This window comes from Nicotiana tomentosiformis, chromosome 2 (genome assembly GCF_000390325.3).
Source record: "Nicotiana tomentosiformis chromosome 2, ASM39032v3, whole genome shotgun sequence".
Classification (NCBI taxonomy): Eukaryota; Viridiplantae; Streptophyta; class Magnoliopsida; order Solanales; family Solanaceae; genus Nicotiana; species Nicotiana tomentosiformis.
Window position 1 is genome coordinate 153,326,225 of NC_090813.1, and position 26,741 is coordinate 153,352,965.

The following is a 26,741-nucleotide window of genomic DNA, read 5'->3' on the forward strand; positions in this document are numbered from 1 at the left end:
CGGCCGGTCGTTTCGAGAGTTATAGCCCTGTTTTCCTCATTTCTGCTTCGTTTTGTGCTTTTCAGCTATATTATGATATATCGGGTTAGTTGGTTCGGGTCCGGAGTAGTTTCGGAGTAAATTGAGATACTTAGTCTCTAAAGTAGAAGCTTAAGCTGGAAAAGTCAACCGGACGTTGACTTATGTGTAAGCGACCTCATATTTAAATTTTGATGGTTCTGTTAGATCCGTTAGGTAATTTTGGATTTGGGAGCGCATTCGGAATGAGATTTGGAGGTCCGTGGTAGAATTAAGCTTGAATTGGCGAAAGTTAGAATTTTGGCAATTTTGGTCGGTAGTGAAAATTTTGATATCGGGGTCGTAATGGATTTCCGAATGTTGAAATAGGTTCGTGGTATTTTTTGACTTGTGTGTAAAATTTGAGGTCATTCGGACGTGGTTTAGCGGGTTTCAGCATCGTTGGTGGAATTTAAAAGTCTAGAAGTTCTTAGGCTTGAATCCGGGGTAATTTGATATTTTGTTGTTGTTTTGAGTGATTCGAAGGTTCGACTAAGTTCGCATGGGGTTATATGATTTGTTGGCATTTTTGATTGAGATCCCAAGGGCCTCGGGTGAGTTTCGGGTGGTTAACGGGTCATTTTTTGCCTTGGTGAGATAGTTGATCTGCTGCTGTATTTTGGTTCTGGTTTGCTCTTACGCGTTCGCGAGAAGGGCCTCGCATTCGCGAAGAGTATTTCTGAGATGGTAAATTTTTATTCTACGCGTTCGCGAAGGTGAGGATGCGAACGTGAAGGGTAGGGGTGTGTGTGCATCGCGAATGCGTGAGTGGTGTCGTGTTCGCGAAGAGGAGTAAGGTTGTTGGGGACCCTAGGTCCTTGGTCTATGCATTCGCGAGGTGAGGGTCGCGTTCGCGAAGGTTGATCTGGTAAGGCATAGTGTTAGCGAGGCAGTTGTCGCGTTCGTGAAGAGTAAAGCGGAGAGGTAGTCTGAGTTGGTCTACGCGAACGCGAGAGGGGAGTTCGCGTTCATGAAGAAGAAATCTAGGAAGGCAATGTTAAATTTCAAAATCGAGGGTTTGAACCTATTTTTCATATTTTGAGCTTGAGACCACGGATTTAGGAGATTTTTGAAGGGATTTTCAGGGAGTTGATTGGGGTAAGTGTTTCTCACTTGATTTTGGTTAGATTCCATGATTATATCTTGAGTTTTATCATCCAAATTGTGATTTGGGGTGAAATATTGTGGAAAAAGTGGAAGAGTTCTTGAGATGGAATTTAGAGGTTTTGAAGGGGATTTTCTTGTCAGATTTGAGTAAATTTGGTATGGTTAGACTCGTGAGTGAATGAGCTTTCGGGTTTTGTAACTTTTATCGGATTTTGAGATGTGAGCCCGGGGGCCGGGTTTGAGCCAATTTTGGATTTTGAGTCTAATTTAGTAGTTTCCTTGTGGAATTGTTTCCTTTAGCATATATTAATAGTATTGTACTTCTTGTGGCTAGATTCGGGACGCTCGGAGGCCGATTTGAGAGGCAAGGACATTGCAGAGTAGAGATTTGCTCGGATTGAGGTAAGTAATGGTTGTAAATCTAGTCCTGAGGGTATGAAAACCCAAATTTTTGTGTCATGTGACTACTTGGAGGTGACGCACATGCTAGGTGATGGGCGTGTGGGCGTGCATTGTTGGGGATTGTGACTTAGTCCGTCCCGTAGCGACTGTAAATTTGAATATACTGTCATAGCTTTAAACTTCTTATGTATATTTTTTTTAGAAAGATTTACAGTAAATCATGCTAGATGCCATGTCTAGGCCTTATGCCAGTATTGTTTGGACCCTTGAAGGTCTTTTCTTGCTGTCCTCTCACTGATTTTGATTGATAATCTGTACTCAGTCATGTTCATACATTTTTACATCATAGCTCAGTCTCTGTTACTTTATTTGATGCATCATACCAATTTTGTTTGGGCCAATCACTTATTGTTTCTAAGAGCCTGAGAGACTGGAGAGATTATGGCTGAGTGAGGCCGAAGACCTGATTGTGAGGACATTTATGAGATCGGGCTGCACGCCGCAGCATGTTTTATTGATTCTGCCATGATGGGCATTGATATAGCACTTGGGCTGAAGGAGCCCCTCCGGAGTCTGCACATACCCCCAGTGAGCGCAGGTACCTACTGAGTGCAAGTGCCGAGTGCCGAGTACCGAGTGCTAAGTGGTTGGGAGGCATGAGCAATTAGGAGGCACGAGTGATTGTGAGGTTGGAGTGATTGGGAGGACTGAGTGATGTTTTGCCCGAGGTACGGTATATGATTTCATCCTGTGTGCTCATAGATGCTTTGAGTCCTTGTTTGAAAACTGTTGAAAGATAATTTTATTGGTTTTTACCTGAACCGGATTTAAACAAGCTGATTTGACTTAAACATTGGTTTTTAAAACATGATGTACTTTACGGAATTTTTGTGATATGAACTATACTTGCATCTAGCTCGTCACTACTTCTCAGCCTTTATTTACTATTGTTACTTACTGAGTTGGTGTACTCACGTTACTCCCTGCACCTTGTGTGCAGATCCAGGCATTTCTGGCCACAATAGCGGTTGTTGATATATTCAGTAGCGGATCATCGGACATAGCAAGGTAGCTGCCTCGCGATCGCAGCCCTGTTTTTCTCTTTCCTTATCTTCCCCTTAGTTGCATTAGTCTTTTTTTTTCGGACTATGCTAGTCTTGATGTTATCAGACAGTTTGTAGTAGTTGCTCATGACTTAGTGACACCCCGATGTCGGGCTATCTTTTTCGCATTTTATTTTTATTTTGATTCGAACTCTTTAATGAAGATTCTAGTAAAGTAAAGCTTTGACTTATATTTTAAATGAAATATCGATGTGTTTTAGAAAAGTGTCGGCTTGCCTAGTATCACGATAGGCACCATCACGACGGGTTAGGTTTTGTGTCGTGACAATTTTACTCTGATAAAACCAGGGATATAGGAGATGCCAATTATGAATGTGAATATTGTGGGGCATATTTCTGGTTCGAGGAAAGAGTTGACAAGAAGTATAAAAATAAAAAAAAAATCAGTTTTAACCAAATCTAATTTCACGAAGGTGCAAAAAACAAACATTTCAGAGAGAATATTCGAACATATAATTCTATATTTTCATTTACATCAATGGGAGGAAAGGTTGATGTCTCTGTCAACAAAACAAAGGGACCCAGAACATTCAGATTGTCTGGGCAAAATTATTATCAGATTGGAAGCTTATTGCCTCCAGAGGGATCTTCTCCAAAATTTGCACAATCGTATATCTATGATACAGAAAATGAGGTGAAAAATAAAATTCATGCTATCAGGTTGGCATAGACAATTGCTTACTAAAAATATTTTAAAATTATATTTTTTATAAGACATACATTGTTAGTTGAATTCAATATTTTATTCTTACAGTCGTGGTGAAATGAACAATGAACTTCATGCTGAAATTATGAATGACTTGAAGCAAATGCTTGATGACAATAACATTCTTGCAAAGTCATTTAGAATGGTAAAAGATCAATTTCAAGTAGATCGAACCTCAAATGTTAGACTTAGATTGATAGGGAAAAGAGGCTCTGAGGGAAGAAGATATAATTTACCAACAGTTTCAGAGGTAGCTGCTTTGATCGTTGGAGATTTTGAACAAATAAGGTCTGGAGATATCATAGTTGAAAGCCAATCTGGACAACTACAAAGGATAAATGAATTAAATACAGCATACTTAGGTTTGAAATATCCATTACTATTTTCATATGGTGAAGACGGATATCGAGAAGATATTCCTTTAAATGATATTGATGATTTGATCGATGGAAGGAAATGCGTTAGCACGCGTGAGTACTTATCATACAAAATTCAAGAAAGGAAGGATGTAGTTCCAACAATTATGTCAGCTAGATGATTATTTTATTAATTCTTGGTAGATGGTTATATAATGATGGAATCTTCTCGATTAAGGTTCATTAGGCTTCATCAAAAATAGTTGAGAGCACACTTTTATAAGGGGTTACAAGATACTGTTTTACATGGAGACATAGAACCTCCTTCTCAAGGACAAAGAGGTATACTTTCTTCCAGATTTACAGGGGGTGCACGTTATATGTTGCAAATTTATCAATATGCCATGGCAATTTGCAAATGGGCGGGGTACCCTGATCTTTTCATCACATTTACTTGCAACCCAAAATGGCCAGAGATTACTAGATTTGTGGAGAGTAGGGGATTATCTCGAGAAGATCATCCCGACATTTTAACAGGGATTTTCAAAATAAAGCCGGATCGCATGATTAAGGATCTACGCGACAATAAAGTTTTTGGAGAAGTAAAAGCAGGTATAGTTTTTATGTTCTATAAAAATTATTACATTAATTTTATTATATGTTAATATTAAAAATAAATAATATAAGAACATACTTATCTAATTAATTCTTTATTCTTCAGTGGTTTATACAGTTGAATTTCAAAAGCGAGGCTTGCCTCATGCACATATCTTGCTTTTTCTTCGGAATAAATACCGAAATGTCACAGATATTGATGGAATAATTTCAGCAGAATTACCAGATAAAAAAGTAGATCCTCATTCTTATAATGTTGTTGCAAATTTTATGATGCATGGCCCTTGTGGTGGTGCTAGAAAATCTTCTCCTTACATGCAGAATGGTAGATGCACAAAGCACTTTCCAAGAAAATTTGTGTCATCAACCACAATTGATGAAGATGGGTATCCAATCTATAGAAGAAGGGATGATGGTAGAACTGCAAAGAGAGTAGGTATTGAGTTGTATAATTGGTATGTTGTACCACATAATAAATTTTTATTATTGAAGTATGATGCACATATTAATGTGGAGTGGTGTAATCAATCACGATCCATTAAGTACTTATTTAAGTATTTTAATAAAGAAAATGATCGTGTCACCGCAGCCTTTTCTCAAAGTATAAATAAGGAAGACTCGGGGGTTGTTGATGAAATAAATATGTATTGTGATTGTCGATACATATCACCTTGTGAAGCTGCTTGGAGAATTTTTAAATTCCTAATATACCATAGAGAACCATCGGTAGAAAGGCTATCTTTTCACCTACCAAATAATCAAACTGTCATATTTTCGGATGATGATCCAATTGATGCAGTTGTCAACAGACCAACCATTAAGGAATCTATATTTTTAAGCTGGTTTGAAGCTAATAAGATATTTTTTAAAGCAAGAGAATTGACTTATGCAGAATTTCCTCTAAAGTTTGTGTGGAAACAAAACCTGAAAAAAAGAAGAACATCTGCATTTTCTATTGGGAAAATCTTCTTTGTTCCACCTGGATCCGGCGAGCAATATTACCTTAGATTGTTGTTGAATTTCATTAAAGGTCCAAAGAGATATGAGGAACTTAAAAAAATCAACGGTTGTGATCATGAGACTTTTAGAGATGCATATTATGCTTTGGGTTTATTAGATTATGATAAGGAATACATGGATGCTATAATGGAAGAAAGTAATTGGGGAATGGCATCATATCTTAGGCAATTATTTGTTAGGCTAATTTTATCAAATTTAATGTCACGACCAGAAAGTGTTTGGCAAGTAACACGACATTTACTATCAGAAGATATTCTTCATGAAGAAAGAACAATATTGGATCACCCAGGTACTTATATAATGCTTACAATTTCAATATGATATGATACTTCTGAAGGATGGCTGATTTGCTTAACTTTATTGATTAATTTTCTTTTTAATTACTCCATTCATATTAATCTGATTGTTCATTGCTTTTTATATATTTTTTCCAATTCATACAAAATTCATTCCAAGACTTAAGGTTGTAAACAATATTTTGTTATGTTTATATCTTTTTACTATAGTGTCACGACCCGAAATTCCTACCATCGGGACCGTGATGACGCCTAATATTCCACTTGCTAGGCAAGCCGACGTTAGAGAATTATTAAGCCAATCGTTATTAAATTCAGTAAATAAAAACGAATAAGCTAAAATGAAAAACAGCGAGTGTGAAATAATATAAAAAATTTTATTAATTACTACCACCCAGATCTGGAGTCACAATTCACGAACTTCTAAGATTTACTACAAATAAAAGTCTGAAAGAAATATAACTATTTGAAAGAAAGAAATAGTAAAAAAAATACTGAAAAGATAGACGGGGACTTCAAGGTCTGCGAACGCCAACAGATCTACCTTGAGTCTCCGATGAACTTGTCTGAGCTGCTACGCCTCTCGATCAGTTAGGACCAATCCCAAAATCTGCACAGGAAGTGCAGAGTGCAGTATCAGTACAATCGATCCCATGTACTAGTAAGTGTCGAGCCTAACCTCGACGAAGTAGTGACGAGGCTATGACAAGACACCTACATAACAAACCTGTGCAATTTAACAGTATATATACAAATAACACCAAGGAAAAACTTGACAGGTAATATCGGGAGGGGGAACATGATGAGGGGGAATACGAGATGGAGAACTACAGCAGAATGGTAACTTGAACAACCAAGATACTATGAACCAATAAGAACAAGTAAACACAGTAAAGGAAAAATGCACGACATCACCCTCCGTGCTTTTACTCTCAACCTCACCTTAAAATCAATAGAAACAGCACAGCATCACCCTTCGTGCATTAACTCTCATAACATGGCACGACATCACCCTTTGTGCATTAACACTCACAATATGGCACGGCATCACCCTTCGTGCATTAACACTCACAATATGGCACGGCATCACCCTTCGTGCATTAACACTCTCCCTTACCATAATGCAATGAACAAATAACAATAGGGAGATAGAATAACAAGTACAAGCCTTACTTTAATATTTAGTTCCACAATATCAACCTCAACTTCGGAATCAATACTCAATTATCACTAAAAGATCCATAAACATGATAAGAATGATGAATTTAACAATACTAGTCTAAACACAGATAACATGAACAAAGGAAGCTTTAATTACAAGAAATCAAGCCCCACCCGCATGCTATGACCCGACTACAACGCATAAGTACTTGTCACCTCACATATACGTTGTTCCCCAACATTTAAACATATAGAAAATAGACAAACAAGTCTTATTCCCTAAAGTCAAGGTTAACCACGATACTTATCTCGCTCCAAAGGCCACTCAATGCTCAATTACCACTTTTCCTCTCGAATCCACCTCCAAACCACTCATATCTATTCACAAACGACTCAATAATATCAAATATTGCTAAAGAAATAAATTACATTGCATAAATTTAGATTCCCCAAGTTTTCCCCCAAAAAGTCAAAAATCGACCTCGGGCCCGCTTGGTCAATATCCGAGGTTCGGACCAAAATCCATTTACCTATTCACCCCCGAGCCCGATTATATAACTAGTTTCGGAATCTGACCCCAAATTGAGGTCTAAATCCCCAATTTGCAAAAACCCTCAATTCTTCCTAAATCCCTAGTTTTCTACCATGAAAGAACAAAGATTAGGGTTAGGAATTTAATGGATGATTATAGAAATGGAAGAAAATGAGTTAGAGAGTACAAATCTATGAATTGGTGTTGAGTTTTCCCTTCAAAATCGCACCTAGGCCGAGCTCTAATGGAGAGTTTATGAAAAATGGGTAAAATCCCGTTTTTGAAATGTTTTAAAGTCTGGGCGTCAGGCCTTTTTCGCGTTCCCAAAGGGCCTGCCGCGTTCGCGATGTGCAGCAGCCCAAATGTCTTTCGCATTCGCGAATGCTGTTCCCCCCTGGCCTCCGCGTTCGCGAGCCAGTGCTCGCGTTTGCGTAGAAGAAAATTTAGACCGACCAGTTGGAAGTAAAACAATTATTCTTGGTGGTGACTTCAGACAAATATTACCTGTCGTTCCAAAAGGCACTAGGCAAGATATTGTTAATGCATCTCTCAATTCTTCTTATTTGTGGCCTCACTGTCAACTCTTAAAGTTAACAAAGAATATGAGATTGCAAGGTAATAAAATAGGGACTCATCTAGATGAGTTGAGAGTTTTTTCAGAGTGGATTTTGTAAATTAGCGATGGTATGGTTGGTACTTCTGTTGATGGCTATGAAAAAGTCCAAATACCAGATGATCTTTTGATAAAACAGTCTGTTGATCCAATATCTGCAATTGTAGAAAGTACATATCCCGATTTCAATAATCGTTGCAGTGATATAGGATACCTCCAACAACGAGCCATTCTTGCTCCAACTCTTGATATGGTGGAATCAATCAACGAATATATGATTTCACTTAATGAAAGTTCTGAGAAATCATATTTGAATTCTGATACAATCTGTAGCTCTGACCATACTTATTCAGCATTGGAACATGTACACACCAGAATTCTTAAATACTATTAAATGTTCAGGAGTTCCAAATCATGCTCTTACTCTAAAGGTTGGTATTCCAGTGATGTTATTAAGAAATATTGACCAGCCAGCAGGATTATGTAATGGAATAAGCTTGATCATAACCAAACTTGGAAATCAAGTTATTGAAGCAAAGGTTTTATTAGGAAAGATGGCTGGACAGAAAGTGTTTATTCCAAGAATGACATTGACTCCATCTGATGCTAGAATTCCATTTAAGTTCCAGCTAAGACAACTTCAAATAGTTGTATCTTTTTCCATGACAATCAACAAAAGTCAAGGACAATCATTGTCTCACGTGGGATTATTTTTGAAGAAACATGTGTTTACACACTGACAACTATATGTTGCTCTTTCCCGGGTGAAAACTAGAAAGGGATTAAAAATTTTGGTTTATGATGACAATGGAAATGTCACGCCCCAAAATCGAGGAGCGCGACCGGCGCTCAACAAAGTGAACCCGACCGAGCAAGTCTGTTAGATTCCTTCTACCCAAACTCATTCATGAATAAAGAGAATATATATTTTACTTTATTAAACAATAAAGTGGTTATGTCTACAATTACCAATTTCTTACCATAAGTTTTACCATTTTTAATGTCTCAAATGGACAAGTAATACAACCACAATATAGCATAGTTTGTCTCGCCCAGCACCAATACACAACTCACACTATGTCTACGGAGCCTCTATAGATAAAGAAGAGTACAATGATAATGCCGGCAATAAGGCCCAGCTATACCTCAAACAGAATACACAAAGTACAAAAGATACATGACCCCGGAATGAAGTGGGGCTCACCAAGTCAGTTGGGAAAAAGGTGCACTGCTATCACTGACCAATATCTCCTACTGTGGAACCACCTGCATCCATTGAAAGATGCAGTGCCCCCGGCAAAAAGGACGTTAGTACTGTCGAATAACACTAGTATGTATAACTAAACACTCTCTCAATAGAATGACAAATAATACAAACAAAATTATCATAATTTCAAAGGAAGCTTTAATCAACATCAAACCTCAATTTAGGATCAAGAAACTGTTCAAATTAATTTCCATATCTCACATTGGGAGATTTTTTGTATCGACATACCATTATTCACAATACCATTATTCCCCATACCAATACCACTGTACTCTCAGCACGGAGTCCGATCGCGACCCGATCGGCTACGCTATCTCATTAGAGACATCAACTACAATTACTCTCAATATCAATACCACCGTCTTTAACACAAAGTCCGATCACGACCCGATCGGCTAGGCTATCCATTAGGGACATCAACCACAATTACCATTTCAATAATAATTTCCAGCACAATCACTACCATGTGTGCGATATGGTGTCCGATCACGACCCGACCAGCTAGGCTGTCTTATTTGAGACATCAACTTTTTTATATCAATCATCGCATTTCATATTACTTTCATATCTTTTCATTTCATTGGCACTAATGGCCATAATTATAAGATCATTCTTGGCACGTTGGCCATATTCAGTATTTCATGCTCACCTTATCAATTTCAAATATCATTTGTTACAACCCAAATTCGCATACCATAGATCACGCCGTAAGTTAGTCGACGTAAATCCAAGAAGAGATTATCTTTGAGATGATAAGAAGTTAATCCTATTGGTCTTAAACGATACAAGGGTGTATAAGAGTGGTTAACAAGTATTTGAAGTTAAACGAATCAAGGATGTTGTAACCCGTATTTTCGGGTAACACTAGAGGTAATTAATTGTCCCAAGAGGTCTTGTTTTAATGTATTTGAATCATATAATATCCGCATCATAAGTCTTGAAGTCAAGTGAGTTATGAAACAAAAGTCGATAAAAGTTGTTGCAACTTAGGTTTATAATTTTACTTAAACTTTAGGTCAAATGTTACTGCATTTTTCTCCCAATGTTCTTGGAATTATGGGGTGATCTACCTATCAAATTGAATATCTATGAGTCTAGTTTCCAACGCATTAAACCGTTCGTTGATACGATCTCGGAATAGAGAGATATTCGTATTTTCGCGAGAGTGCGCCAAGCTGCTCTCTATGGGGCCCACAAAGGCGGTTTAAGACATATGGACATATATAAGATACCTCAACCCCGTTTTAAGTCATTATTTTTGAGTATATTCAGACCTTATAACCCTAAAAACAGTCTCTCAAGGTTCTCTCATGATCCAAGACCCAAACAAAGGGCAAACAACACAAATCAAATGTCGGAAATCCCGTGGCGCTAGTAAGTTTCTTGTTCTTCTTGTTGTTGCTGATTTTTGTGTTGTTCCAGCTCGTGTGGGAGGTTGTTTTAAGTATTTTATGTCCTGTAAATACACCTTCAAGTTTTTAATATCATCCCTAGGTGATTTCAAGTCTTCTAAAGTAATTCTAGTGCCGAAAAACCCGAATTAATAGCTAGTTTCGCTTCCTTGTTCTTGTTGCAGAATTGAAGGGATATTTCGTGGAAAATTAAGGTGAAATTGGAGTTGTTCTTTCTGTTTAAAGGTAAGGAACCTCTTACTCTATATATATTTAAGATTATCCAAGTTGCAGCTAAGTCGTTGAAGCTAGAACTTGTGAAATATATATCAAAAGGCTTGGTAGTAATGTTGTTGGTTGGTGGACTGTTTTGGAGGCGCAATATGATTATTAATGATGTTGTTTGGGCTGTTTGGTGATTGTATTGACTTGTGGGAAGTCATATAAATAGGGGAGGTGCTGTCCGTTTCATCGTAAAATAGGTTGTGGTCGATACATAATAGTTACGACACTTAAACGATAATGATAGTGTCATTTGTCTTATTGTAGACTAAGGAGTCGTGACATTTGCATAGCTTGAGGTTGGGCAGTATATACAAGGTATGTGAGGCTATCCCCTTCATTCTTTTGCACGACTCCGATTGTACATAATGTAATGAACGAGCTCCCAAAGATACTCTACTCTTAGAAGCTAGCAGTACTTATATTGCTTCCCTTCTTATGAAACGATTGATATTGATGTTACTTCTCTTATTCTTATATTATCAATGTTGTTGGTAGTTCCTGATTCTTATAAGATTCTTGATGAAGAGTTAATCCTAATAACATGTACGAAGGATACCGACCTTACGTCACTCCGAAAGGTTCAAAATGTGATTCCAATGAGTCCAGCATGCATCATATATATGTATCTATTTTACTCTACCGAGCCGCGCTATAGTCGGCCGGGTATGGCACCTATTGTGCAACCACTGATCAGTTGGGTTTTACCGAGCTCCACGTGGCCGGGTACGATTCTACCGAGCCCTATGATGGCCGGGTACGTTTTACCGAGCCTATTATGGCCGGGTACGATATGATGATGGTGATGCCCACAAAGGCGTATGTTTTAAAAGTTTATGTATATATATGTATGTATCATGTATTTCATGTCAGTAGCCCTCAGAGGTACCCAGATGTCACAGGTTGTATATTCTCTATCCCTGTTTACATTACTGTTCTTACTTATGCTTTCTTGCCTCACATACTCAGTACTTTATTCGTATTGACGTCCTTTTTATTTGTGGACGCTGCATGTCGTGATGCAGGTCCTGATAGACAGGTAGACGTAGCTCCCCCACCACAGTAGGCTGTCCAGTTCAGCGGTTATTGGCGAGATCCCTTCTCCGGACTTGCCGTGGTCTTGGTATGCATTTTTGTTATAGACATTATGGGTATGTCGGGGCCCTATTCCGGCAATATTGTAGCACTTATGTTCCTTTAGAGGCTCATAGACAGGTGTCGACTTATGTATGGTTTAGAATGCCTTGTCGGCTGATTTTTGTTGTATAGTCTTTCATGGCATCATGTTAGCTCGTACCTTATATATAGTTTCTTGACAGTCTTGTCGTCCCATGTTATGTATGTTCATGACATTATCTTTCATTGTTGGATGTTCATGATCCATGTCTACTATTTATATTGATCTTGTCAGCCCTTAAAGATAATAAGGAAGGTTAGATAAAATGTACGTTGGTGCTCGGCAAGTATGGCCCGGGTGCTAGTCATGACCCTCCAGTTGGGTCGTGACAAACTTGGTATCAGAGCAAGTCTGTCCTAGGGGATGTCTATGAGCCGTGTCTAGTAGAGTTTTGATTATGGATGTGTAGCGCGCCACATTTATAATCAGGAGGCTACGTGACATCTAGGGTTGTTACCTTCTTCCTGAATCTAGATCGTGCGTAGAGTTGAGTAGTAAGTGTTCATATCTAATATTCACCTTGTTTTCTTTCAGCGATGCCTTCGACTAGGAAGCAAGCAATTAGTAAACGGCTTGATACAGCTGTGGGAGAGGGTAACATTCAGGTGCCTCCAGCCAGAGCAGGCCAAAGTGAGGCTCAGAGTGAGATGCCGTCTCATACCTCTCCGTCTCCTCCAGAGGATATTAGGAGGCACCCAGTACATCCAGTTCCTCCGTCTGGCACTACAGACCATGATATGCGCAGTGCGGTGCAATTGTTGACTAGCTTGGTAGCTGCTCAGGCTCAGAGGCAGAATACCGGTGCTGCTGATAAACCGGTTAGTGCGAGAGTTCGTGATTTTATTAATCTAGACCCTCCAGTGTTTACCGGATCAGACCCCAAGGAGGACCCACAAATATTTATTGATCAGATTCATCGTACATTGCGGGTTATGCATGCTAGTGATACGGAGGCAGTAGAGTTGGCTTCTTATCGGTTACGGGATTTAGCGGTTTTCTGGTATGATAGTTGGGAGAGATCTAGGGGTCCGAACGCTCCTCCAGCCGTGTGGAAGGAATTTTCTGAGGCCTTTCTTCGTCACTACTTGCCAGTTGAGATACGACGAGCTAGAGCTGATAAGTTCTTGAACCTTCGACAGGGTAATATGAGTGTACGAGAGTATAGTATACAGTTTGATTCTTTAGCAAGGTATGCTCCCCATATGGTGGCCGAGATGAGTGATAGGGTGCATCTGTTCGTGAACGGGTTGGGACCACATCTGATAAATGAGTGCACAACAGCCTCCTTGGTAGAGGGCATGGATATTTCCCGTATTCAGGCTTATGCCCAGACCCTAGAGGATCGTAAGCGCCAGCAAAGGGAAGATAGGGAGCAGGATAGGGGCCAGCATAAGAGGGCGAGATTTGCAGGGTATTCTGATGAGTTCAGAGGCAGTATCAGGCCCCAATCTTCGAGGAGTTCGGCGCCACCTGTAGCTAGTGCTCCTCCAAAGTTTCAGAGGCCTCGGTATGATCGATTTACCTATTCTGGTTCAGGTCAGAGTTTGAGGGCATCAGGCTCACAATTTCATAGAGATACTAGTCAGACGAGACCCCCAACACCTCGTTGTGATCAGTGCGGCAAGGCCCACTTTGGACTGTGCCGTCGAGGTTCCGATGCGTGCTATTCTTGCGGACAACGTGGCCATATGATGCGGGATTGTCCTAACAGAGGAGGTGGTGGTATGGCTCAACCGACTGGATCTGTGTCTGGTTCTTCCTCATCAGTTCGACCTCCAGCACAAGGTTTTCAACAGTCGACAGGTCGTGGTAGAGGTAGAGGTTCAGTGCCGAGTTCGAGTGGTGCTCAAAATCGAACCTATGCTCTAATAGGTCGACAAGATCTCGAGTCATCTCCGGATGTTGTTACAGGTATATTGTCTGTGTTTTCTTATGATGTATATGCGCTAATTGATCCAGGATCTACCTTATCATATGTTACACCCTTTGTGGCTAATAAGTTTGGCATTGAACCTGAATTGATAAGTAAACCACTTGCGGTATCCACTCCGATAGGAGATTCTGTGATTACTAGAAGGGTATATAAAGGTTGCACTGTGATGATTTGTAGTCGTCAAACCTCGGCAAATTTATTTGAGTTAGAAATGGTTGATTTCGATGTGATAATGGGAATGGACTGGTTGGCCTCATGCTATGCAAATGTTGATTGTCGTACGAAGATGGTTAAGTTTCAGTTTCCTTGTGAACCCGCCATTGAATGGAAGGGGAACATTGCTACGCCGAAAGGTAGGTTTATTTCCTATCTTAAGGCAAGGAAGATGATCTCAAAAGGTTACATTTATCATCTTGTTCGCGTTAGGGATGCGGAGGCGAAGCCGCCTACTCTACAATTAATCCACGTGGTCAATGAATTTCCAGATGTTTTCCCAGATGAACTCCCAGGCCTTCCTCCTGAAAGGGAGATTGAGTTTAGCATTGATGCATTGCCTGACACTCAACCGATCTCTATCCCTCCATATAGGATGGCCCCGGCAGAGTTGCGAGAGTTGAAGGCACAGTTGAAGGACTTGCTGGATAAGGGTTTCATTAGGCCTAGCACTTCACCTTGGGGTGCGCCAGTCTTGTTCGTGCGGAAGAAAGATGGATCGTTAAGGATGTGTATCGATTATCGACAGTTGAATAAGTTTACAATAAAGAACAAGTATCCACTTCTAAGAATTGATGACCTGTTTGACCAACTCCAGGGTGCCAAGTATTTCTCCAAGATTGACTTGCGTTCAGGGTATCATCAGGTGAGGGTTAAGGAGAAGGATATTCCAAAGACGGCCTTCCGGACAAGATATGGGCATTTTGAGTTCTTGGTGATGTCGTTCGGGCTAACAAATGCCCCAGCAGCTTTTATGGATCTCATGAATAGTGTATTCAGGCCCTATCTTGATGTGTTCGTGATCGTATTCATTGATGACATTCTGGTGTATTCTCGTTCGGAGGCGGAACATGCAGGCCACTTGCGGATAGTATTATAGACCCTTCAGGATCATAAGTTATATGCTAAGCTCTCTAAATGTGAATTCTGGCTGAACTCAGTAGCATTCCTTGGCCATGTGATATCTGATGAGGGTATTAGTGTCGACACTCAGAAGATCGATGCAGTGAAGAATTGGCCGAGACCTACAACACCGTCAGAAGTCCGCAGCTTCCTGGGGCTAGCAGGATATTATAGGCGGTTTGTAGAAGGGTTTTCCTCTATATCAGCACCATTGACTAAGTTAACACAGAAAGCTACCAAGTTCCAGTGGTCTGATGCTTGTGAACATAGTTTTCAAGAGCTAAAGAATCGATTGACATCTGTGCCAGTGCTCACTCTCCCAGAAGGAACAGAAGGTTATGTGGTATATTGTGATGCCTCAGGTATAGGTTTGGGGTGTGTATTGATGCAACGTGGGAAGGTGATTGCTTATGCATCAAGACAATTGAAGAAGCATGAAAAGAATTACCCGACTCATGATTTGGAATTGGCTGCAGTAATATATGCTTTGAAGATATGGCGGCACTACTTATACGGCGTCCATGTTGACATCTACACAGATCACAAGAGTTTACAATACATCTTCAAGCAGAAGGAGTTGAATTTGAGGCAGCGTAGGTGGCTTGAATTACTGAAAGACTACGATGTCGAGATATTGTACCATCCCGGTAAAGCTAATGTTGTGGCAGATGCTCTCAGCCGTAAGTCAATGGGAAGCTTAATACATATTGAGGCAGGTAGACAAGGGTTGACCAAAGAGCTTCACCAGCTGGCCAATATGAGAATCAGATTGTTGGACTCTGATGACGGAGGTGTTACTGTACAGAATACAGCAGAATCATCTTTGGTAGCCGAGGTAAAAGCACGGCAATATGAAGATCCTACCTTAGTAAGATTGAGAGAGGGAATTCAGCAGTGTAAGATTACAGCTTTCAAGATCGGAGGAGATGGGACACTGAGATACCAGGGCCGATTATGTGTACCTAGTGTGGCAGGGTTGCGAGAGAAGATTATGATTGAGATTCACCAGTCCCGATATTCTATCCATCCTGGCTCGACAAAGATGTATCATGACGTTAAGGAGCAGTATTGGTGGGATAACATGAAGAAGTCTATTGCAGAATTTGTAGCCCAGTGTCCTAATTGTCAACAAGTAAAGATCGAGCATCAGAAACCTAGTGGATTGATTCAGAATATAGAGATTCCGACCTGGAAATGGGAGGTGATTAATATGGACTTCATTATTGGATTACCTCGCTCTTATCATAAGTTTGACTCCATCTGGGTGATAGTTGATCGACTTACAAAATCTGCCCATTTTCTGCCAGTTAAGACAACTTACACGGCTGAAGATTATGCGAAGTTGTATATCAAGGAGATTGTTAGGCTTCATGGTGTGCCAGTATCTATTATATCAGACCGAGGAGCTCAATTTACGGCTAACTTTTGGAGGTCTTTTCAGAAGGGTTTAGGCACACAAGTAAATCTCAGCACTGCATTCCATCCGCAGACTGACGGACAGGCTGAACGTACCATCCAGACGCTTGAAGATATGCTACGAGCATGTGTTCTAGATTTCAAGGGGAATTGGGATGACCATCTGGCACTTATAGAATTTGCCTACAATAATAGCTACCATTCCAGTATTAAAATAGCCCCGTATGAGGCACTGTACGGGAGGAGATGTAGATCACCAGTTGGATGGTTCGAAGTCGGTGAGACAGAATTATATGGGCCAGATTTGATTCACCAAGCCATTGAGAAGGTGAAAGTGATACAAGAGTGACTGAGGACGGCACAAAACAGGCAAAAGTCTTATTCCGACGTCCGACGTCATGATCTGGAATTTGAGGTTGGTGATTGGGTTTTCCTGAAGATCTCGCCGATAAAGGGTGTTATGCGTTTTGGGAAGAAGGGTAAGTTGAGTCCGTGGTATATTGGGCCGTACAAAATTCTTCGACGAATTGGACAGGTTGCTTATGAGTTAGAATTGCCATCTGAATTGGAATTTGTCCACACGGTATTCCATGTATCTATGTTAAGGAAATGTATTGGAGACCCTTCTCGGGTCGTCCCTATCAAAGATGTACAAGTTACAAAGGATCTATCATATGATGAAGTGCCAGTGGCTATATTAGATCGACAAGTCTGCAAGCTGAGAACAAAGGATGTAGCTTCCGTGAAAGTATTATGGAGGAACAAGAATATAGAAGAAATGACATGGGAAGTAGAAGAGGAGATGAAGTCTAAATACCCTTACCTATTCCAGAGTGAAGATAATGAGGATGCCGGGGAAAGAAGGACGCATTATAAGGTGAAACGGCTCTATGAAGATCTATGAGTCTAGTTTCCAACGCATTAAACCGTTCGTCGATACGATCTCGGAATAGAGAGATATTCGCGTTTTCGCGAGAGTGCGCCAAGCTGCTCTCTATGGGGCCCACAAAGGCGGTTTAAGACATATGGACATATATAAGATACCTCAACCCCGTTTTAAGTCATTATTTTTCAGTATATTCAGACCTTATAACCCTAAAAACAGTCTCTCAAGGTTCTCTCATGATCCAAGACCCAAACAAAGGGCAAACAACACAAATCAAATGTCGGGAATCCCGTGGCGCTAGTAAGTTTCTTGTTCTTCTTGTTGTTGCTGATTTTTGTGTTGTTCCAGCTCATGTGGGAGGTTGTTTTAAGTGTTTTATGTCCTGTAAATACACCTTCAAGTTTTTAATATCAACCCTAGGTGATTTCAAGTCTTCTAAAGTAATTCTAGTGCCGAAAAACCCGAATTAATTGCTAGTTTCGCTTCCTTGTTCTTGTGGCAGAATTGAAGGGATATTTCGTGGAAAATTAAGGTCAAATTGGAGTTGTTCTTTCTGTTTAAAGGTAAGGAACCTCTTACTCTATATATATTTAAGATTATCCAAGTTGCAGCTAAGTCGTTGAAGCTAGAACTTGTGAAATATATATCGAAAGGCTTGGTAGTAATGTTGTTGGTTGGTGGACTGTTTTGGAGGCTCAATATGATTATTAATGATGTTGTTTGGGCTGTTTGGTGATTGTATTGACTTGTGGGAAGTCATATAAATAGGGGAGGTGCTGTCCGTTTCATCGTAAAATAGGTTGTGGTCGATACATAATAGTTATGACGCTTAAACGATAATGATAGTGTCATTTGTCTTATTGTAGACTAAGGAGTCGTGACATTTGCATAGCTTGAGGTTGGGAAGTATATACAAGGTATGTGAGGCTATCCCCTTCATTCTTTTGCACGACTCCGGTTGTACATAATGTAATGAACGAGCTCCCAAAGATACTCTACTCTTAGAAGCTAGCAGTACTTACATTGCTGCCCTTCTTATGAAACGATTGATATTGATGTTACTTCTCTTATTCTTATATTATCAATGTTGTTAGTAGTTCCTGATTCTTATAAGATTCTTGATGAAGAGTTAATCCTAATAACATGTACGAAGGATACCGACCTTACGTCACTCCGAAAGGTTCAAAATGTGATTCCAATGAGTCCAGCATGCATCATATATATGTATCTATTTTACTCTACCGAGCCGCGCTATAGTCGGCCGGGTATGGCACCTATTGTGCAACCACTGATCAGTTGGGTTTTACCGAGCTCCACGTGGCCGGGTACGATTCTACCGAGCCCTATGATGGCCGGGTATGTTTTACCGAGCCTATTATGGCCGGGTACGATATGATGATGGTGATGCCCACAAAGGCATATGTTTTAAAAGTTTATGTATATATATGTATGTATCATGTATTTCATGTCAGTAGCCCTCAGAGGTACCCAGATGTCACAGGTTGTATATTCTCTATCCCTGTTTATATTACTGTTCTTACTTATGCTTTCTTGCCTCACATACTCAGTACTTTATTCGTATTGATGTCCTTTTTATTTGTGGACGCTGCATGTCGTACTGCAGGTCCTGATAGACAGGTAGATGTAGCTCCCCCACCACAGTAGGCTGTGCAGTTCAGCGGTTATTGGCGAGATCCCTTCTCCGGACTTGCCGTGGTCTTGGTATGCATTTTTGTTATAGACATTATGGGTATGTCGGGGCCCTATTCCGGCAATATTGTAGCACTTATGTTCCTTTAGAGGCTCATAGACAGTTGTCGACTTATGTATGGTTTAGAATGCCTTGTCGGCTGATTTTTGTTGTATAGTCTTTCATGGCATCATGTTAGCTCGTACCTTATATATAGTTTCTTGACAGTCTTGTCGTCCCATGTTATGTATGTTCATGACATTATCTTTCATTGTTGGATGTTCATGATCCATGTCTACTATTTATATTGATCTTGTTAGCCCTTAAAGATAATAAGGAAGGTTAGATAAAATGTACGTTGGTGCTCGGAAAGTGTGGCCCGGGTGCTAGTCATGACCCTCCAGTTGGGTCGTGACATCATTATCATCATCAACAACAAATACAATTCAAATCAAGGTGTGTCGTACACACGTGAACAATTTAGAGTCTAAGGCACATAGATATATTTCACAAAATTTGGCATAATAGCCTTCATTTGAACTTGACTTAAAATCGAAACATTATTAATGCACAGCCCATTTTTTAACACATCCTCAATTGGTAACATAACATGAATAAATCATTTGGGATACTTGTTGAACATATATCTTTCAACCCAATCTTACTCGGAATAGTCAGTTTCATAATGAATCACTCGGGACTTACATTATTTACATGAATATCGTGGGATTAAATTCTAAGAGAAGAGTTGAGCCAACATACCTCAATTGAGCTTCCATAAACTCTAAAATATTCCGGAATTCTTAGCAACTTCAATCTATTGTAGAAATATAACAAATTGAATCAAAATTAGGAAGATGATCATGGTCCTAGCTCATTCGAGCATTTTATCAAACACTAAGTGTGCATTAGGGTTCCAAGGTCCTTTTATTGAGAATTCCATCATCCCACAACCCAATCTTTACCATTTTTAGCTAAACAATCTTCCTACACCCTTTTATAGCACATACATGTAAATAAACAACCCTCCTGCCCATAAATTATCTTGCTATCCATTTCTACATAAAATTCGAAAGTGAGGGTTAGGGTGTAGAATCTTACCTCTAGGATGAAGACCTAGTAAGTTTCCCTTCTTAATCTTCCAAAACTTGGGCAAGAATTGAAGAATACCTTCTCACTCTAGGGCACTCTCTCTCACTTTAAAATATCAGATTGTAGCTCAAAAATGACCCAAAGAGTGTATTTAACGAAATAGGGTCGGGTTTTAAAAACCCAAAACTGGAGCTCCGGAACTGTTCTGCGGTCGCACATGCAACCGCATAGTGGTTATGTGTACCACATATCGGTTGCATAATTGCTGACAAAAAGATCAAAAATTTGTGTATGCACCGCATAACAGTTATGCGGTCGCATAGTCGACCGCATAGCTGTTGCCAGATTTGGCCCTCTCCTGCTCACTCCTCCGGCCATTATGCAGCCCGCAGAGTGATTATGCGATCGCATAATGGAGCGCATAAACGCACATTTCCGCCAAAAATATTTCCTTTACTTTCCGGTACATCCTCAACACGTAAGCCTAGTCCGGCACCATAAAACATTATTTTCTTTACAAATTTTATCGGGTTTTACACTTAAGTACTTCGAAATTTTCCGGGGTATTACATTCTCCCCCGCTTAGGATCATTCATCCTCGAATAAGGGTAAAAATCCGTCATTAGCATCTTATGCAACTTAGTTTGTTTTATACCACAAACTAGCAACCCCAAATTTGACTAACTCCCTAAATTTTCAAAAATTTCGCCATAGTTTTGTTTGTAATTTGGCCTATCCACATGTCAAAGGGCCCCAGAAACACATCCTAACAGCATATACATAACCCAACAACGTAACATAATACTAAATAACACCAACTGTGGCCTCATAAATAATATATTTCCAGAACGGAACACCCTCAACATCAAATGTACAACTAATACATAATTCATAGAAAGTAAGTCTTATAATTTTCCTAGATCACAACATTATAAATACATTGTCATTCAAACAAGTAAGGATACTTTTTCTTCATTTCTTCCTCGGCCTCCCAAGTAGCCTCTTCAACCTGTTGGTTTAGCCACAACACTTTCACTGAGGTAATTTCTTTATTTCTCAATTTCCGGACTTGGCAATCAATAATGGAAACCAAAATCTCTTCGTAAGTCAATTTTTCATTTACCTCAATAGTCTCAATCGGAACAACGAGTGTCGGATATCCAACTACTTTTTTCAACATAGACACATGAAACACCGGGTGTACTAATGACATCTCAGGTGGTAGCTCAAGCTTGTGCGCCACCTCACCGATTCTTTGAATGATTTTGTACGGTCCGACATACCTCGGACCCAATTTCCCTTTCTTACCAAATCGCATTACACCCTTCATGGGGGAAACATTCAAGAATACCCAATCATCTTCTTTGAACTCTAAATCCCTACGACAAACATCCGAATAAGATTTCCGATGACTCTGAGCAGTCTTCAACCGCTCCTTAATGATTTTAAATTTTTCTATAGTGGTCTGGCCCTATCAACTCTACTTCCCCAATTTCGAACCACCCAATGGGAGATCTACATCTCCTACCATATAAAGCCTCGAACGGTGCCATCTGAATGCTAGCATGATAGCGGTTGTTATATTCAGATTCTATAAGTGGTAAATGATCATCCCAGCTACCTTTGAGGACTAGCACACAAGCACACAACATATTCTCAAGCGTTTGAATAGTCCGCTTTGCCTGCCCGTCACTCTGCGGTGAAAGGCTGTACTAAGATTCACCTGAGTACCCAAACCTTGCTGAAATTTCTTCCAAAAATTAGCAGTGAATTGTGCTCCCCGATTATAAATGATGGAAACTGGGGTGCCATACAACCTGACTATTTCTTTGATATACAACTGAGTATACTGCTCCTCTGTGTTGGTAGACTTAACCGGCAAAAAGTGTGCTGACTTCGTGAGTCGATCCACAATCACCCAAATTGAGTCAAACTTGTGCGGAGTGTGCGGTAATCCTACCACAAAGTCCATATTAATCATTTTCCATTTCCACATTGGAATTTCTATGTTCTGTGCCAACCCACCTGGCCTTTGGTATTCGGCCTTCACTTGCTGACAATTCGGACATCTTGCCACATAGTCCGCCACATTCCTCTTCATATCATTCCACCAATAGACTTCCTTAAGATCATGATACATTTTTGTAGAACCTGGGTGCACGGAATATCTAGAAGTGTGAGCTTCAATCAAAATTCTTTCACGGAAACCATCCACATTTGGAACACATAGTCGCCCTTGGTACCTTAGTGTACCATCATCCATGCCAAGAGAAAAGTCCATGGTCTTATGTTTATGAATTCCCTCTTTCACTTGCACCAACAATGGATCGTTGTATTGCTTCTCTTTGACTTCCACAACAAACGATGATTCAGCCCTATTCTGCACAATTACCCCTCCTTCACTAGAGTCCCTAAGACGAACTCCCAAACTAGCCAATCGATGAACTTCCTTGGCAAATGGCCTTTGATATGCCTCCAAGTGTGCTAAACTACCCATAGAGTTTCGGCTAAGAGCATCTACCACAACATTAGCTTTCCCCGGATGGTATAAAATATCAATGTCATAATCCTTGAGTAATTCAAGCCATCTTCTCTGCCTCAGATTCAATTCCTTCTGTTTGAAAATATATTGAAGGCTCTTATGGTCAGTGAATATATCCACATGGACACCATATAAATAATGACGCCAAGTTCTAAATCATGTGTTGGATAGTTCTTTTCATGATTCTTGAGTTGCCTAGAAGCATAAGCTATCACCTTCCCATGTTGCATTAATACACACCCAAGCTCGATTCCTGAAGCATCACAATATACCACAAATCCATCTATACCCTCTAGTAGAGTCAACACCGGTGCCGTAGTTAATCTTGCTTTCAATTCCTGGAAACTCTTTTCACAAGCATCTGACCATTGGAACTTAATTGCCTTCTGCGTCAATTTAGTCAATGGAGAGGCAAGAGTAGAAAACCCCTCCACGAACTTTCTGTAATATCCAGCTAAGCCTAAGAAACTGTGAATCTCTGTTGGAGTTGTAGGCCTCGGCCAATTCTTCACAGCTGCAATTTTCTGAGGATCAACCTTAATTCCTTCGTTAGAGACAACATGACCCAAGAATATGACTGACTCGAGCCAAAATTCACATTTTGAAAACTTTGCATATAATTTGTGCTGATGCAGGGTTTGCAGATCTACCCTAAGATGGTCAGTATGGTCCTCCTGACTTCGTGAATATACAAGAATATCGTCAATGAACACTATCACAAAGGAGTTGAGGAATGGCTTAAAAACGTGATTCATAAGATCCATGAAGGTTGTTGGGGCATTTGTTAGCCCAAAAGGCATCACCAAAAATTCAAAATGCCCATATCGTGTCCTAAAAATTATTTTTGAAATATCCCGCTCCATGATCTTCAATTGGTGATACTCGGACCTTAAATCAATTTTGGAGAAGTACCTAGCACCTTGCAATTGGTGAAACAACTCATCTATCCTTGGCAGTGGGTACTTATTTTTGACTGTTACTTTATTAAGCTGCCGATAGTCTATACACATTCTCAGTGACCCATCTTTCTTTCTTTCAAAAAGGACCGGTGTGCCCCAAGGCGACATACTCGGTCGGATGAAATCCTTTTCTAACAAATCTCTTAATTGTTCCTTTAGCTCATTCAATTCTGCCGGTGCCATTCTGTAGGGTGGAATAGATATAGAACGTGTGTCTGGCATCACATCAATCCCAAAATCAATCTCCCTGTCTGGTGGGATCCCAGGGAGTTCATCAAGAAAGACTCCCGGAAATTCATTCGCAACAGGCACGGACTGAAGTGTAGGTGCCTCACATCGGTGTCCGTAAACCGGACCAAATGGTAAATACATCCCTTGTTGATTATCTTTGTGGCCTTAAGGTAAGAAATAAACCTACCCTTCGGCACTACATCAACACCCTTCCACTCAATAACTGGCTCAATTGGAAATTCGAACCTAACAGTCCTGGTTCGGCAATCAAGCTTGGCAAAACATGAATAAAGCTAATCCATCCCTATTATCACATCAAAATCGACCATTCTCAATTCAATAAGATCGGCCACGGTGGTCCGACCACTGTTCCGACCATGCAATATGACAACACAATCCCTATAAAACCACGCGGCAAAAATAGACTCACCAACCGGAGTAAATACAGAGAACGGCTCATAAAGTTATTCTGATTCTATCCTAAATTCCATAGCAACATAAGGTATGACATATGACAAAGTGGAACCGGGATCAATAAGAGCATATACATCATGAGATTGGACAATCAATATACTTGTGACAACATCTGGAGAAGCCTTTGAATTCTGATTACCCATCATAACATAGAAACGGCCGGATCCTCCTGAACTCTGTGCTCCACCCCTAGCTGCACCATGCCCTGCGGGCGTTGGAGTGTCTCGAGCTGGAGGAGGTGCTGCAGATGTAGTAGCTGCAGAATTGGCTGGCTGTGCCATGCCCCTGCCCGCACCCTGGCGGGACGAACGGCAATCCCTTTGAATGTGACCCCTCAATACGCATCTGTAGCATATGGGTAAGTCCATGTAGCATATTCCTAGGTGCATCTTCCCACAACAAGGACATGGGGGCCTCCTCTGCTACTGGAATCTACCACCATGACGACCCTACTGATTTGAGCCCCCGTTGCCCTGACTAGGCCTGAAATGGCTCCACTGCTGCTGCTGACTAGGCCCTGATGACGGTGCACTAGCCGAAGGCTGAGCAAAGGACTGTGATGGCCCTGATGACCCTCCTCTAAATGTTGACTTGCCACCACCAGAAGAACCACCAAAGTTGCCCGCAGACCGGGCCTTATTACTACCATGTTGCTTCATTCTGTTCCTTAAGTTGCGGGTCTCTGTGGCTTGAGCGAATACCACAATCTTTCCATAGTTCATATCAGAATTCAAGGTAGTTGTAGCAGCCTCATTAATTACCAAGGGACTAAGGCCCTGTACAAATCGGCGCACTCTAGCCTCCATAATGGGCAACATATAAATAGCATACTTAGACAGGTACGCGAATCTCATATGGTAATCCCACACACTCAGGCTACCTTGCCTCATGCTCTCAAACTCAGCAGCATGGGCTTCCTTAGTCTCGGCAGGCAAGAAATGATCAATGAAGGCATCGGCAAACTCACCACACCTTGCCGGAGGGCTCCCTTCTTCGTGAGACTTCTCCCATAATTCAAACCAAGAATATGCCACCTCTTTCACACGGTAGGAGGCCAATTCTACTGCCTCTGTTTCAGTAGCACGCATAACTCTGAGAGTCTTATGCATCTCATCAATGAAATCCTGGGGATCTTCCTCTAGGTTAGTACCCGTGAACACTAGAGGATCTTCACCCTGGAACCAGTAGAATCCCCTAGCTGACTGGAATAAGTGGGTGCAACATTTGACCTCTGGGTTTGGAAAGCTAATATTTGAGCCAACATCTGTATGGCTCCCCTAAGATCAACATCAGAAACACCAGAATCAGAAGCTGGAACTGGAGGTGGAACTGGTATATCAGTTGGAGGAACTGTTGCACCTTCAGTAAATGTAGGGACATGTGCGGTCTGATCAGTTGTAGTAGAGTCATGCAGTGTAGTAACTGGAGGAATATCCTCAATCCTTGGGTGCTCACCCGCATCATGAATTATACGATCAACGTCACTCCTGGGGTGACATTGGCTCTTTGGCCAGTTCTTGCCTTCTTCTTAGGTGCCATGTACTGAAAATTAGAGCAACTCAGGAGTTAAAGGAGGAACAATCTTACAACCAGCTTTATCGTACGATCAAGAACATGAAAGAAGGGTATTATTCCTAATTGCCCATGTAGCATCCTAATTATAGATGTGGTCGACAACACACCGATAATAAGGACTCTACTAGATACGGCTCCGAGACATCCTAGGAAACTTTAAAAACTTAGGCTCTGATACCAAGTTTGTCATGCCCCAAAACCGAGGCGCGCGACCGGCGCTCAACCGAGTGAACCCGACCGAGCAAGCCTGTTAGATTCCTTCTACCCAAACTCATTCATGAATAAAGAGAATATATATTTTCCTTTATTAAATAATAAAGTAGTCATGTCTGCAATTATCAATTTCTTACCATAAGTTTTACCATTTTTAATGTCTCAAATGGACAAGTAATACAACCACAATGTAGCATAGTTTGTCTCGCCCAGCACCAATATACAACCCACACTATGTCTACAGAGCATCTATAGATAAAGAAGAGTACAATGATAATGCCGGCAATAAGGCCCAGCTATACCTCAAACAGAATACACAAAGTACAAAAGATTCATGAACCCGGAATAAAGTGGGGCTCACCAAGTCAGTTGGGAAGAAGGTGTACTGCTATCACTGACCAATATCTCCTGCTGTGGAACCACCTGCATCCATTGAAAGATGCAGCGCCCCCGATAAAATGGACGTTAGTACTGTCGAATAGCACTGGTATATATAACTAAACACTCT

The 26,741-nt window shown here is 40.6% G+C and overlaps 2 protein-coding genes across 2 annotated transcripts; both read left to right on the plus strand.

Annotated features, from left to right (window-relative positions):
• Positions 1-3,168: 3,168 nt before the first annotated feature.
• Positions 3,169-3,934, plus strand: LOC138905883 (uncharacterized). Its single transcript, XM_070194396.1, has 2 exons — positions 3,169-3,350; positions 3,445-3,934. The coding sequence occupies exons 1-2, from the start codon at positions 3,169-3,171 to the stop codon at positions 3,932-3,934; spliced, it is 672 nt and encodes a 223-aa protein (XP_070050497.1).
• Positions 3,935-8,062: 4,128 nt separating this feature from the next.
• Positions 8,063-8,729, plus strand: LOC138905884 (uncharacterized). The gene is made up of 2 exons (XM_070194397.1): positions 8,063-8,353; positions 8,421-8,729. The coding sequence occupies exons 1-2, from the start codon at positions 8,063-8,065 to the stop codon at positions 8,727-8,729; spliced, it is 600 nt and encodes a 199-aa protein (XP_070050498.1).
• The last annotated feature ends 18,012 nt before the right edge of the window (positions 8,730-26,741 follow it).

Coding starts and splice junctions, on each gene's coding strand:
- LOC138905883 (XM_070194396.1), top strand. CDS start 3,169: ATGGGAGGAAAGGTTGATGTCTCTGTCAACAAAACAAAGGGACCCAGA. Junction 3,351..3,444: donor AATAAAATTCATGCTATCAG/GTTGGCATAGAC, acceptor TTATTCTTACAG/TCGTGGTGAAATGAACAATG.
- LOC138905884 (XM_070194397.1), top strand. CDS start 8,063: ATGGTTGGTACTTCTGTTGATGGCTATGAAAAAGTCCAAATACCAGAT. Junction 8,354..8,420: donor CTTATTCAGCATTGGAACAT/GTACACACCAGA, acceptor CTTACTCTAAAG/GTTGGTATTCCAGTGATGTT.